General features: G+C 36.1%; 5 protein-coding genes across 6 annotated transcripts in view; 4 read left to right on the top strand and 1 right to left on the bottom strand.

Annotated features, from left to right (window-relative positions):
* Positions 1-568, top strand: part of LOC105460912 (cytochrome P450 4C1-like) — a gene marked incomplete at its 5' end in the record, with an annotated part of 13,003 nt that extends 12,435 nt beyond the window's left edge. Inside the window, one exon of the mRNA XM_011707407.1 lies at positions 545-568. Coding sequence (XP_011705709.1) covers positions 545-568 — 24 coding nt within the window. The remainder of the gene's footprint in view (positions 1-544) is intronic.
* Positions 560-3,887, top strand: LOC105460911 (nicalin). The gene is made up of 7 exons (XM_011707406.1): positions 560-877; positions 971-1,158; positions 1,262-1,591; positions 1,813-2,022; positions 2,135-2,539; positions 2,790-3,010; positions 3,114-3,887. Exons 1-7 carry the CDS (start codon positions 703-705, stop codon positions 3,250-3,252), a joined length of 1,668 nt encoding a protein of 555 aa, XP_011705708.1. The 5' UTR covers positions 560-702; the 3' UTR covers positions 3,253-3,887.
* Positions 3,888-4,624: 737 nt separating this feature from the next.
* On the top strand, positions 4,625-7,328 carry LOC105460909 (2-amino-3-ketobutyrate coenzyme A ligase, mitochondrial). The gene is made up of 7 exons (XM_011707403.1): positions 4,625-5,212; positions 5,291-5,496; positions 5,601-5,887; positions 5,980-6,186; positions 6,267-6,459; positions 6,624-6,801; positions 6,952-7,328. Exons 1-7 carry the CDS (start codon positions 5,194-5,196, stop codon positions 7,104-7,106), a joined length of 1,245 nt encoding a protein of 414 aa, XP_011705705.1. The 5' UTR covers positions 4,625-5,193; the 3' UTR covers positions 7,107-7,328.
* Positions 7,263-9,936, bottom strand: LOC105460910 (ATPase ASNA1 homolog). The gene is made up of 6 exons (XM_011707405.1): positions 9,560-9,936; positions 8,848-9,056; positions 8,483-8,585; positions 8,184-8,334; positions 7,772-8,080; positions 7,263-7,575 (listed from the first exon to the last, which is right to left on the bottom strand). Exons 1-6 carry the CDS (start codon positions 9,682-9,684, stop codon positions 7,456-7,458), a joined length of 1,017 nt encoding a protein of 338 aa, XP_011705707.1. The 5' UTR covers positions 9,685-9,936; the 3' UTR covers positions 7,263-7,455.
* Positions 9,937-11,200: 1,264 nt separating this feature from the next.
* The window catches only part of LOC105460908 (mitogen-activated protein kinase 14B-like), a 6,271-nt gene continuing 3,327 nt past the window's right edge, over positions 11,201-14,144 (top strand). Inside the window, exons 1-6 of one of the 2 annotated variants that reach the window (XM_011707402.1) lie at positions 11,201-11,643; positions 12,971-13,100; positions 13,186-13,244; positions 13,326-13,467; positions 13,683-13,845; positions 14,009-14,080. In XM_011707402.1, coding sequence (XP_011705704.1) covers positions 11,540-11,643; positions 12,971-13,100; positions 13,186-13,244; positions 13,326-13,467; positions 13,683-13,845; positions 14,009-14,080 — 670 coding nt within the window. In that variant the 5' untranslated portion in view covers positions 11,201-11,539. The remainder of the gene's footprint in view (positions 11,644-12,970; positions 13,101-13,185; positions 13,245-13,325; positions 13,468-13,682; positions 13,846-14,008; positions 14,081-14,144) is intronic. The other variant, XM_011707401.1, reaches the window with a different exon arrangement.

The following is a 14,144-nucleotide window of genomic DNA, read 5'->3' as shown; positions in this document are numbered from 1 at the left end:
ATAAAAGTGTATATATATATATATATGTATATATATATATATATATGTATATATATATATATATATATATATATATATATATTGTATATATATGTTTATATATAAATTAGTTTCATTTTCTACCGCCTGCAGTTATACCTTATGCTTCCGACCTCAGCTGTATTACTGAAAATGTTTCCCAATTTGTATAAAAAACCCGGGACATTTTTTATGAAGGTTATTTAAGGAATAAAATTTATACAAAAATTTTGGAAAATTATGTGAGAAATTTTCACCAGATAATTGTCACAAAAACTAAATAATAAATTTTCTTCATAGTTATCCCTCGTAGGTAATTGAACTTGGATGATAACAATGAACGAGGTCGTATGAAATAAAATTCGAATATATTATCGAGCGATAGATACAAAAAATATTTTCAAATGACGAATGATAATATAAATCATAAAATTATTATTTATATGAACTTTCTAGCGATCACATAAACAGGATTATTTGTCTGTAATAAAATATTCATTAATATTTATTTTGTCGGCATCTTTAGCAAGTCATACCTAGTCTAACCTGACACGAGGAAAAGTGGGGTTCGTCGTCGTCGCACGGGCGAGAAGCGAGGATCCGTCGATGGGCTTTTAGGTCGATGAAACTGCGCGAGATTCGCATTTCCGTTTGAGCCGGTGATACAGTCCTCTCGGTGGAAACATGTGGCTGGAGGAGTGCGACAGCTTCGCCGAGCTGTGCCGGGGCTACCTGCCGTACTATCTGCTAATAGTCCTGCCGATCTTCATCATCATCTCCCCGGTGAACCCGGTGGCCGCCTCCCACGAGTTCCCCGTGTATCGTATGCACCAGTACGACCTGCACGGAGTTCCGCACGGTAAGCTGTCGGGTTTGTCTGTGATGAGCCTGTTCCGAAGATCGACTTCTCTCGGTTCTCAAAGAGACGCGCTTGCGATCCATGCCCATCCAGGTTGCCGTAGCGCGCCCGTTTCCCTGGAGGCGAGGTCCCTGGCCGGATGGAGCACCTCCAGGCACTGCGTCGTCGCGCGAGCGCTGGACATCACACCGTCCGTCTTCCAGTCCATTAGAAGTAAGGCCGGCGCTTTGGTGATTGTTCTACCCGAGAAGATGGCTGAACTCACGGCGGAGGAGAAGCAAGTTAGTGATTAGGATTAACACGAAGCTTCATTACATCTCGAAATATTTGCTCCACGAGTCGGGCTGTTGTAGACAGTTTGTAAATTTGCTGTATTGATTTCAGCACATTCTGAATCTAGAAGAGTCCATGCTGTACGGCTCCGAGACGACAATACCGGTGTACTTTGCACTGTGGCATCCGGAGCTTCAGGTGATTCTGGACGACATCGCGGGTGGTTTTATTACGGATGAGAAGGCCGGCTCGGCGGCGGAAGCCATATACAACTCCATTTCGGCTAGCGGTTACCAAGTGGTGGTAACTACCGGACAGGCAGTTCCTAAAACAGATGTTAAAGTTGCCACGTTGCACGGCAAGCTAACTGGAACTGGCACCGAAGAGAAGTTACCTACCATAGCGATAGTGACACATTACGATAGTGCTGGTGTGGCACCTGTAAGTCCATTATTTCCCATATCATTTTTATGTAGGATATTTATATAAAGCGTCGTCTACAATGAGACTTAAGAAAATTGATCAATCATAGTCCATTATTTATCTCACGTGAGAGGAATAATCGATTGTGATTGGTCAATTTTCTTAAATCTTAAGTCTCATTGCAGACGTTGCTTTAGGCTTGTACGTGCTCAAACGTATGATATAATACTCTTGTGTAGGAATTATCATTCGGTGCGGACAGTAATGCTTCCGGCGTAGCTATGCTACTAGAATTAGCGAGACTGTTCTCTGCTTTATATTCCACTGGTCGGACAAGACCGCAATATAATCTCGTTTTTATCGCGACTGGAGCTGGTAAATTGAATTATCAAGGTAGCAAGAAGTGGTTGGAGGATCAGTTGGACGGGGTTGAAGGTTCTGTTATACAGGTAATACAATCACAAAATTAATTAATAAATAATTTATAACTAATTTTTTTATATTTTTTCATTATATATTCTAAAGAATAATGCAATTAATATACAAAAACGTTATATCTAGGATGCAGCTTATGTAATATGCCTTGACACAGTTTCCGCCAGCAATAATTTATATGTGCACGTGTCAAAGCCACCTAAGGAGAACTCGTCGGGTGGTTTGTTTTACAAGGAGCTTAAAACTGTTTCGCAATCATTCAACACTGTCGCTGTCGATGGCGTGCATAAAAAGATAAATCTCGCGGAAGAGACATTAGCATGGGAACACGAAAGATACAGCATTCGAAGATTGCCAGCTGCTACTTTGTCTACGTTAAAAAGTCATGAAGATTCAACTAGGACTAGTATATTAGATGTCTCTAGAGAAGGACAAGTAGATAGATTGTACAAGCATACCCAAATCGTATCAGAAGCATTAGCGCGTCATATATATAACTTGAGTTCTAGTCAAATATTTGCTGGTCCACTGGTACGTTTATTGCTATAAACTTTTACATTCTGTATTGTCTATTTATTTGTATATTTTAAATATAGGAAAATAAAATATGTATATTACAGTATAAAAAATTATACGTATAAAAGTTATTAGAATATATTTAAAAAAAATAATTTAATAATTTTTTTATATATGGATTTAAATATTAAATATTGATGATAATATTTATGTAGCAATGTATGCTTCAAAATTGTAATTTATGTGAACTTTTTTCTTTTTGCAGGATGTTTCGAAAGAATCGCTTTCCTTATGGTTTAATTACTTCGCTTCTCAACCACGAGCAGCATCATTACTCGTGAATAAAAACAATGCACTAGTCGGTACTTTGAAAGAGGCAATGGCGAGATATTTGGGAGATGTTAAAGTTGCTCTTCATACTCCTGATAAACAAGATCCAGAATTTGTGTTTTACGATGTTACAAAAGCCATTTTGAATGTATATAGGTAAAGTATATAAGTTCTTACGTACATACATTACGTACATATTCATAATATATAACATATATGTGATTAATTATATGTGTAATTATTTTTATTTTATTTACAGTGTAAAACCGGCTGTGTTTGATCTCTTTCTTACTATCGGCATAATTTTGTACTTGGGAATATTATACATGGTTGTGCATAATTTTCCACACGCTTACGCTCTGGCAACGAGACTTTCTGCGAAGAGCAAGACGACGTAAATCTTACTTTGTATTTACAAGCAAAGTAATCAGACTTTTTTTGAACCTCGATTTCCAGTAATGTTGAATAATCGACTTATATTGTAAGAAAGTTGACTAGTTCTTAGATGATACATTTCTTCTAAAGTACTCCAAAATATACACTTATGCATATTTAGGTATTTCCTAAAGGCAAATTAAATCCAAGTATATATATTTGTTTGTATATATTTATTTCACAAGTTTTTAATTATAAAATTACAGAGATTATGTTATTTATAATGCTCAATAGTATGTCGCCATCCTTTATGAACCTCTTCCAGCAATAACGAAATTTAGAATACAGGAGGAAGAACAATTTGTTTTCCTTGTAACTAGGCGTTCTCTAGATGATCTGCCATGTGGAAAGTGATAATAAAGACCAAGTTATGATCGACCAAATAGTAAGATGTTAAAATGCAAGTGTAATGATATAAAAAATTGGAAAATTTGTTATGTGTGAAAGCAGCTATAAAATCTAATGTAATGTAATAATAATACTTTAAGTCTATATTTATCAAAGATATGCCTTGTAAATGGTAATATCATTAATTTTAACATTCTAGAACGTAAACTAAATAATAAATTCAATTCTTTGTTTTAATAACTAAATGAAACTTCCTGATCTCATGTTTAAAAAAGACACGTTTACAGAAAAATATAGAAAGAACATGATTTAATGGAGAATAAATATATATATATATATAATACTTTATAAATATGTAAGTACAACCAAGAAGAAAGCATTTCAATTTAGTTTCAGCTAATTTTAATGGAGCATTGGGAGTGAAAAAAATTTTCTTTATATTTGCAATTGATTTCAGTACAAAACTTACTTTTTGGTTGAACTATAATAGAAATAAAACTTTGTAGTCTTATAATTTAATTGTTAAATTCCTCCTATTGATGCAAATAATTTACGAATTTATTGCGATAATAATTTATTATTTTTAATATTAATAATATTATTTTAATCTTTAATACATATGAAATGTTTAAACCAAAAGTATTATTTATATAATCAGTTCAGCTGTGGAACCTAGAATATATATCTTAAATACAACAGAATGGAGTACTTAATATATCACTATAAATTATAATAAATAAATATACAGATATATGAAAAATTTACGATAAAATTATTTCAGGGTGGAAAGAGTGAAAATATAAAGAATGAAAATAAATTTTTTCTGTTATTTTTAAATGTCTTATTAATATGCTGATTGAAAAACTGTAGCTTTTCAAAAGAATTATTTGTGTTCTTTAGAGCATAAAAAATTCTAGAATATTTAAATTTGATTAAAATGTTTTTGTTTCTTAGATGCTACAATCTCACAATATTATAAAAGTATTCAGAAAAATTTTACTGATTATATTAACCCTCTCCGGTTACATGGAACATCCCGTCATAATGACCGCTACTCCAGAAAAACACGAGTTTTATTCATTTTTTGAGGGGCTACTTTTCAACCAATTTTTTGTCTTTGATCATTTGGAATGGGATAAGTGTCCCCACTTGTGTAAATGTGAACCTTAAAGCAGTCATAATGACCGATATTCCGGGCAGAGGGTTAAAAAACGAGAATTGAAAATTAATAGATGTATTTTTTTTTTACAATTCTGATATTCTTTACTATTGTGCCATTAATGTATGATGTATTTGTTATGAGTCTGTTAAAAAAATATCAGAGAGATTAAATAAATCTATATGAAACACATTCGTAAACATGTTTTGCAAATGTGTTTAATTGAATGTCATAAACAGAGTTGCGTAATCGTTCGAAGGTATATACGCGATCAAGGTATATCGATAGTCCAAAACCGGTTTGACTACTTCAGGATCACTCTACTATGCTTGATTTTCATCTATAATCAGTTATCTGCCTCTATTCAAAGAGCCAAAGTGGTGATCCCGCACATAATATGTATAAAAATGTTAAAAGTGCGTTTATTTTATGATTATCGTCATTTGCAAAATAAAATCTAAAACGATGCGTACAATTTAATTTTCTTCGTGCAGTTTTCAACTTTCCAGATGTCAAGCGAAATATCGGCCGGACAGCGAGCTCTTTAATTGCTTGCATCGAGCCCGAATTGGCAGCTATAGTCAAAGCCGGTACGTGGAAAAACGAGCGCATAATCGCCTCGCCTCAACGAACGAAGATCGCGCTATCAAATGGGAACAAGGCGCTCAATTTTTGCGCCAATAATTACCTGGGTTTAGCGGTAAGAACAACAAGGAATGTTAACACTATATACCAGTCAGTGCGCCATGTTTTTTTTTTTTTTTTTTTTTATAAAAATTGGATTATGAGATCTCTTCAATTTAGGATAACAAGGATGTTGTTAACGCGGCAAAGATTGCGTTGGATAAATACGGGGCGGGTTTGAGTTCCGTGAGATTTATATGCGGAACGCAGGAGATACACGTCGAATTAGAGAGAAAAATCGCCAAGTTCCATGGCAGGGAGGATACGATACTTTACGCGTCCTGCTTCGACGCGAACGCCGGTGTCTTTGAAACTCTGCTGACTGCCGACGACGCGGTGCTGAGTGACGAGCTAAATCATGCGTCTATCATCGACGGGATACGATTGTGCAAAGCGAAAAAATACAGGTATCTCTTGTTTAGCTATAAGATTCGCCAAATTTTTCTGTCGCTGCCGATCCGACCTGCTGAGCCGTTTCCTCGCTTTCATACCCAACAAGGTACAAGCACAGAGACATGACGGATTTGGAGAATAAGCTTCAGGAGAGCAAGTCGGCACGCTTGCGCCTCATCGCGACCGATGGAGTATTTTCCATGGACGGCACCGTCGCGCCGTTGTCGAAGATAATCGAGCTCGCCAAGAAGTACGACGCTATCACGTTCGTAGACGATTGCCATGCCACTGGATTTTTCGGCAAAACCGGCAGGTATATCTGCGCAAAATCTCGCAGACCGTCTGTTTACCTGATCCTCGAGTTTGATTTCATTCAATTTTATTCCGATCCAGAGGTACAGAAGAGTACTTTGGTCATCTGGGAGACATCGACATCGTTAACTCTACGTTGGGAAAGGCTCTTGGAGGTGCGGCAGGCGGTTACACGACCAGCAAGAAAGAGATTGTAAGTTTACTGAGACAAAGAAGTAGACCGTATCTGTTCTCGAACTCGATACCTCCACCCGTTGTCGCAACGGCAATTAAGGTAAAGTAATTAAATCACAGTTATTACATATACGACTAATCGGCATTACTGTGAACAGTGTTATATTGTTTCAAAACAAGAGCTAAAAAGGAAATAATGTTTTAAGGCTTATTGTGCCGTTTAAACATTTTTAATTCAAGTCACTTTAAACGCGCCGCTAACAGGTGATGGATCTCATAACGGACAGCACAAAGTTTCTGGAGCGTTTAGCAGGCAATACCGAGCGTTTCAGAGATGCGATGACCACGGCTGGATTCACCATCAGCGGCGATAACCATCCCATCTGTCCTGTTATGCTAGGTGATGCGAAATTAGCAACAACATTTGCAGATAAAATGATGGGTACGTATATATTTTCGTATAAATTATAAAATCTTTAAAAAAACAATATCAGTAATAAAATATACAGCAGTTACCATGTTGTGTTATTAGAGTTTTGTGGCTTATTCTGTCACATTGTACGAAAATGTTTTTTTTTTTTTTTATATATAGAAAAAGGAATTTATGTAATTGGATTCAGCTATCCTGTGGTACCAAAAGATAAAGCAAGAATACGTGTGCAGATTAGCGCGGCGCACTCGACCGAAGATATAGATCGTGCCGTGAATGCTTTCATACAAATTGGAAAAGAACTTGCAGTAATTTAATAAATATATTTTCGATAAAAGAGTAAAGAGAAACTGAATGATTTTGTCTCCAATATGCATTCTATTTCGTTACACAAGTAAAAAAAAAATTGTAATGTTAACGCTATATATTTAAGCTGATTTGTATTGTACAAATTAAATATTGCAAATATAGTATAGTGCATGCGAATGTAACATTGAATTTATTAACACGTGCAATAACAAATATCTCAATCGAGCAGTATATTAAAGGTGTACCTTAAATTTCTTTTTTTTTATACAAATTTCCAACGCGCGAGGTTGCAAGTGTATAAAACCTTGAGTTAGGTGTAAAGTTATATTGTTGTTAAACATAATTATTACACAGATGCTAAGGTTTGTACGGTTTAACGAGATTTTCCGAAAATTCCCTGACCTGTTGAACTCCGCGCACTTCCCTTTCTAGTAACGGAAGCTGCGTGACGTGAAAGTCCTCGTAAAGGTCCATTATCTTAAAAGGAAAACAAAATGTAATTTATCTTTCATGAATTTTATCTTATACTTTTTTCGATTTGCACTTTGATAGAATGATAAATATAAAATTACTCTAAAAAAATAATATAAAATAAGATCTCTAAAAAAATTTCGAGAAACGATAAATTACAAAATAACAAATTAATATCAGTCTTAAATACAACGTTAGTTACCTGATCTAGATATTTATCTTGAATTTTATGCCTTGCAAGACACAGCCGACAAGGAGTATCTCCCTCTTTCAAAAATAATAGCTGGTTCACTATAATATTGTGGGTATCAATACCGTATTTTGTTAATTCTTGTACAAGTCTTTCTGTCTCGTAAAGCGACAGAAATTCTGCTATGCAGACACATATAAAAGTCGTCTGATCGGGATTCCTGAACTGTTCGTTAACTTGCCGTATTACAGCAAGCATCTCCTCCATCTTATTAGAAAACGTATCCACATTGAAATCCGTTAATCCCAACAACGAACTTATCTACGACAGAAAAATCCTTTTTCAATTTAAATAATTCAGGGTTAATATATGATATACTTTTTACGTATCAATTTTAAATTAAATAATATGGATTAATTCTAACTTGTGTGATAAAGGGACTAATCTTCATTTTTAAACGCATTAATTTTCCCAATCCTTTTTCAACCACTTGTGGAAAGGATAATAGCCTCAACGTGTGTCCAGTAGGTGCGGTATCAAATACCACGACAGAAAAGTTCATTCCTTTTACAAGTCTAGAATCAGCATATAAAGATATCAAAATAAGGAAAGTAGAAGACAGAGGATTTCAGATATATCTGCAATCTTAAATTGAAATCACAAAGAAAGATTGTCTTATTAATCTTTTGCGAAAAACGAAAAATATAAAAATCATAAATTTACTTCATAACTTCCGCATAGCTCATTGCCTCGTCTATTCCAGGGAATGCACCGACAATTTCTTGCATAACATTTTTGCTTAATCTCATTGCTTCTCCTCCTGAAACTATACATATCTATTATGTATAACAGAAATTAAATAACTATGTATAATAGAAGATTTCTTTAAAGTGACTCTGCATATATGTTATTTTTTTGCTTCAAGTGCGTAGCAATTATTGCAGTAGTTATTATTATATATTATTTTATTTATTTTATGTTATAACTTTTTTCATTTCATATTAATATATAATTCTTAATAAAAACTTATATGTTCAAAGTTACTTGTGCAGAGGTTGAGCAGAAGTAAAAGTGTTTTATAGACAAACCTGCTTCATTGTCAAAGTATTCCTCTGGCAATTCTGTAATGCCAACATTAGGATCGATCTCCATTGCAAATAAATTGTCAAAACCCTTCACCTTGGTGGGTACTTTGCTAAATTTTTGATCAAATGCATCGGAGATATTGTGCGCCGGATCTGTGGATATAATAAGTACACTCTCCCTAACCTTGGACAACTGTACTGCCAGGGAACAACTGCAAAAAATAAAGATTTCAATTAGTCTTTTTTATTTAAAGTGTACTCAAAGCAAAAACTGATTGCCTACAGAATTTTTTCGTAATTTTAGAAAGAGATAATTTTTTAGATATATCTTGTCAAAATATAACATTCACGTATATGTTCATATTTTATATTTATATATTATTATATGATATATATATATAATTGTATGTATTATATAATAAATTTCTTTTATACATATATATATATATATTTATATAAATGTTATTATATATAATATAAATAAAAATTAGATAATTACACATATGTGACAATAATAACTTTATGAAGTGCAATGACACGACAGAAAATGAAGTAAAAGAGTGAAAACCAATGGACGCGATTTGCACACAGAAGGCGAGATTACAGCTGATATGCTGATTCAATGGGAACGTATATGCACGTCAAGTGGGATCCTCGCCGACTCCTGTCACCCGAGACCCGACTGACAGGATGACACTTCCTAGGTTATGTGTACCTGCAGGTCGTCTTCCCGACTCCACCTTTGCCGCCCACGAATATCCACCGCAGGGAACGTTGCTCGATCACGTTCCTGATGGAGGGCTCGTACTCCTCCATCGCCTCGTTCTCGGCGGTACTCATCTGTCAATTGGTGATGATGCGTGACACCGGGGGGGAAAATCTAGCGCATAACTCCCGACAATCGTCGCGTCAGCGTGGACATCGGGCAGAATGCAAAAAGCGCGCACGATCTTGGGCTAAGGCTTCGCGCACAACGTGGCGCGTCATTAAATGCCAAGATCTGTTCCGTCCGTTCGTTGCAGTTACACCTTCTGCACCTTCTCACGTATTTCTTGTTTCTCTCTCTTCTTCTTTCTCTCTCTCTCTCTCTCTTTCTCTGTTTCTAAAAAAATACAGCATTTTGAAATCGTATATATATGAATGACTTCAACTCCAATTCACTAAATCCACGTGTGATTAATTATATTTAAGTAACACGTCTGTATTATATTTTGTTTTACATAGACATTTGTTAACATATGCTAATTATTTACGAACGTAGTTGGAAATTTTACTATATGCAATTTTACCGGTCTAATGTCAGTTGTGTCAAGGAATGTACTTAATTAACGTTGCTCGTGAGCTCTCGCCATAATTCCTTCTTTCCGCAATTTTTCTGAGTGTTCCGAAATTTGCGAATCAAAATATCATAGCAAGAAAGTCGTCGAAAAATTAAGTAAAAAAAAAATGTTACCTATTTGTAAATTTTTATTCTAAGCAATAGTTTTTGAGATATAAGGGTTTAAATTTAGTCAATTTATAGATTAGTACTAGCGTGAAGTGCGCGACCACTAACATTAGTACGACGCGCTCACGGACATGTTTCCGTTTAATCGTAATCTAATAATTGGCTAAATTTATAAACTCTTATAATCTCAAAAACTGCTGCTTAAATTAAAAATTTACAAATAACTTTTTTACTTAATTTTTTGAAGACTTTCTTACTATAGTATTTTGATTCGCGAATTTTGGGACACCCTGTATATCTTTCGTATAGAGAGATTGATTGGAAAAAATCTGGTCGAAATTTAAACTTCCAATTTTTTCTAAAAAACCTCAGATAAATTATTATTATTCTCATATCGTATATAAATGTATTCATTTTTTACAGGTAAATTATATTTAATTCCGTTCCTAATCTGTATATTAAGATTGAATTAAAATCGAACGTTAGACTTATTTTCGTCCATTTGTTATATGAAATACTTAATCTAATAACAAAAATGTATGCACCGCAATCAAAGTACGGAACGCAGGCTTATATAATTGCCAGTCCATAATTATAAGGTCTATGGCCGCGGCACTCGCACTCACATACGACATTCGTAGAAATGGACATAAAATTTAGAATGCAAGATTGGAATACGAATATTGCTCGCCTTCGTCATTTTATCGATTGAATGGGATCATGAGGCCGTCTGAAAATATTTTCAAGATAATATCAGCATCGAATAACTAATATAATTTAAATATTTATTTTACGAACACAATTTCGAAAGAGTTCCTCCGACATTCTAATCACATTTTCCCTCTATCCGAGATCTCGGTGTTCGGTATATCGAACGTAAGGAAAAGGTATCGAACGGTGTATCGAGTATCGAGAGCTAAGAGACCACGCGATCGTGCCGGGCGGGATCGATTGGGATGCGCCCGACGGCTCCGCTCCGCTCCGGCCTTCCGTGCGCGAGTTAGTTTGTACCCGTCTGTCGCTGGCCGTAACTCGCTCATGTACACCGCGCGATGAGCTCGTGAAGCGGCGACTCGGCGATGTGGCGTCGCGCGCGGTAGAGATCGAGTGCCCGGTCGAGAACGCGAAGAGGAACGTGCGAGGGAACAACTCGCCTGTCACACACACACCACGCACACACACAACATCCGTCGCCGTGATCCTCGCCGGAGCGAGCGTGACGCGAGCGAACGCGCGAGGGAGAGAGGCATGCCGCAGTTTCACAAGATCGAGATCAACAGGACGGAATGGGAGGTACCGGAGCGATACCAGTTGCTCACTCCCGTCGGCTCGGGCGCCTACGGCCAAGTCTGGTAAGCGACAACACGCCAGGCGGATCGACGACGTTGGCACCGATGTTACGTGCGTGAGCGCGCGCGCGCGCGCGCGAGCGAGCGAGCGAGCGATCGCCGAGAGATGGAGAACCTTGGAGAGCGAGATATACGCGTATTCGACGGACACTTTGCCAAGGGGCTCTCGACTTGAGAGTCGCAAAAAAAGTTCTCCGCTCTCTCGTCGCGATCTTGTCTCGTTGAACTTGTCCTGCATCCGCAATAATGCGCAGTTCCGCGACATGTCTCAATTTGATTTGATTTGATTTATTTATTTATACTTTTGTAATTTATATATCTAATGCTCCGGATATAAATCTCACAGTTTTGTAATAAAAATGTTTCTTCGAAGCCTCGCGTTCGACTTTGGCTGGCTGTCGATTGGCGGAGAATCGTGATGGTCGATCGATTGACGGTCAGATGGAAGATCGCTGGAACGAGCAACGTTCTGGGCCGTGAATGTGAATCCTATCGCAACCTTGACATTTACGTTTTTGGCGTTAGAGCGGCAAGATCGTCGCGATTATTCACCGTATAGAGATGGACCGGGATATTCTTGCGGGGGTGTATTAATTCCGATGGTTTATTGCGCGCGCGTTCCGCATTTTTACGAAAATAGAATGAATTTGGAACGACGCGCGATGTTTTTTGTCAATACGAATTGAGAAATAATGCTATTAATGTGAAATCTTATTTGATAGATCAAGGCTTGAGCTAGATTTCTGTTTTTCCTGTATTTCGAAACGAAATAATTGCGAGTCTGAAAAAAAAGAGGAAAAGAATTGTAGGAAATATTATTATAGTTTAAGCTAGATGTATGTTTTTCCTGTATTTCGAAACGAAATAATTGCGAGTCTGAAAAAAAAGAGGAAAAGAATCATAGAATATATTAGAGTTTAAGCTACCTAGATATCTGTTTTTCCTGTATTTCGAAACGAAATAATTGTGAGTCTGAAAAAAAGAGGAAAAGAATCATGGAAAATAGAGTTTAAGCTAGATATTTGTTTTTCCTATATTTCAAAATAAAACAGCTGCGAGTTTGAAAAAAAAGAGGAAAAGAATCGTAGAGAGAAAATATTAGTAACACATGTATGAAGTCATACAATGTTGTTATACATGATTAATGATATAATTTATGTAAAATTATGATTGATAGTAATATAATGATTAATGACGTAATCGATAAAAATATTAAAATTTATAACAAATTATAATATAACACTTTAATTTTCATTGAGGAATATGACTGTCATCACTGAGAAATATCACTGAATATCACTGAGAAAGAATATATTTTACGTTTTTATAGTTCAGCGGTGGATACAACCACTGGGCAAAAGGTGGCGATCAAAAAGTTAGCCAGGCCATTTCAGTCAGCTGTGCACGCAAAACGCACCTACCGGGAGCTGCGTATGTTAAAACATATGAATCATGAAAATGTGGGTAAACACAATCATCGAGGCACTTTTTATAGTCGATTAAGTTTACAGTTAATCTCTAAAGACACGTGCTGTTCTCCTATAGGTAATAGGACTGTTAGATGTATTTCATCCGTCTTCGTCTTTGGAGGATTTTCAACATGTGTAGGTATCATGTGTCCGTCATATGAAAGCAATCTCACTTTGCTCGCTATTAAATATTAATCGTGTTATTTATTTATACAGATACCTAGTCACACATCTAATGGGCGCCGACCTGAATAACATCGTCAGAACGCAAAAACTTTCTGACGATCACGTGCAATTTCTCGTTTACCAGATCCTCCGTGGTTTAAAATACATCCATTCTGCAGGAATTATACATAGGGTACAATAAGTGATGCTGTGTGCTTCAAGTTTTATAAATCAGCGAAACGAAATGAGCAGAATCAATTCTAACTAATATATTTGTTGCTTATTTATTGTAATGTATCAGTTAGAATTAATTTTCATTTTGCTTCGCTCATTTTGCTTTGCTTATAAAATGTGCTGTGTGTTTATACGAAATGTGAAAAGTGTAGCAGTTTCTCATTTGATCAATAGGACTTGAAGCCGTCTAATATAGCGGTTAATGAGGATTGTGAACTGAAAATACTGGACTTTGGCTTGGCCAGGCCGACCGAGAACGAGATGACCGGCTACGTCGCCACCAGATGGTATAGAGCGCCTGAAATCATGCTTAATTGGATGCATTACAATCAAACAGGTTAGTAATTACATCGAAAGAGAATTAGAGAGCGAGAGAGAGAGAGAGAGAGAGAGAGAGAGAGAGAGAGAGAGAGAGAGAGAGAGATATCTTATCTACTTTATCTTATGCGATACAGAAATCTTATCATACAATGCTGTAATACTATTATTATACATTTTAGTTGACATTTGGTCAGTGGGGTGCATTATGGCGGAATTATTAACTGGAAGAACACTATTTCCTGGAACAGATCGTATCCTTGTCATTACTGACGAGTTGTTGTTGTTGTATTATATGTTAATTCACTATTTTTTCAT

The sequence above is a fragment of the Wasmannia auropunctata genome, unplaced genomic scaffold, assembly GCF_000956235.1.
Source record: "Wasmannia auropunctata unplaced genomic scaffold, wasmannia.A_1.0 LD313847.1, whole genome shotgun sequence".
NCBI lineage: Eukaryota > Metazoa > Arthropoda > Insecta > Hymenoptera > Formicidae > Wasmannia > Wasmannia auropunctata.
Note: the sequence above shows the minus strand (reverse complement) of the source record. Positions and strands in the feature narration are given on the sequence as shown.

Bases quoted from the DNA above. Each gene is read 5' to 3' on its own strand.
- LOC105460911 (XM_011707406.1), top strand. From the start codon at position 703: ATGTGGCTGGAGGAGTGCGACAGCTTCGCCGAGCTGTGCCGGGGCTAC. The intron at 1,159-1,261 runs GTTAGTGATTAG...TATTGATTTCAG, and splicing joins TCACGGCGGAGGAGAAGCAA to CACATTCTGAATCTAGAAGA. The intron at 2,023-2,134 runs GTAATACAATCA...CGTTATATCTAG, and splicing joins TTGAAGGTTCTGTTATACAG to GATGCAGCTTATGTAATATG.
- LOC105460909 (XM_011707403.1), top strand. The intron at 5,497-5,600 runs GTAAGAACAACA...TCTTCAATTTAG, and splicing joins ATAATTACCTGGGTTTAGCG to GATAACAAGGATGTTGTTAA. The intron at 6,460-6,623 runs GTAAAGTAATTA...CGCCGCTAACAG, and splicing joins TTGTCGCAACGGCAATTAAG to GTGATGGATCTCATAACGGA.
- LOC105460910 (XM_011707405.1), bottom strand. From the start codon at position 9,684: ATGAGTACCGCCGAGAACGAGGCGATGGAGGAGTACGAGCCCTCCATC. The intron at 9,057-9,559 runs GTACACATAACC...TATTTTTTGCAG, and splicing joins GTCGGGAAGACGACCTGCAG to TTGTTCCCTGGCAGTACAGT. The intron at 7,576-7,771 runs GTAACTAACGTT...TTTCCTTTTAAG, and splicing joins AAGATAAATATCTAGATCAG to ATAATGGACCTTTACGAGGA.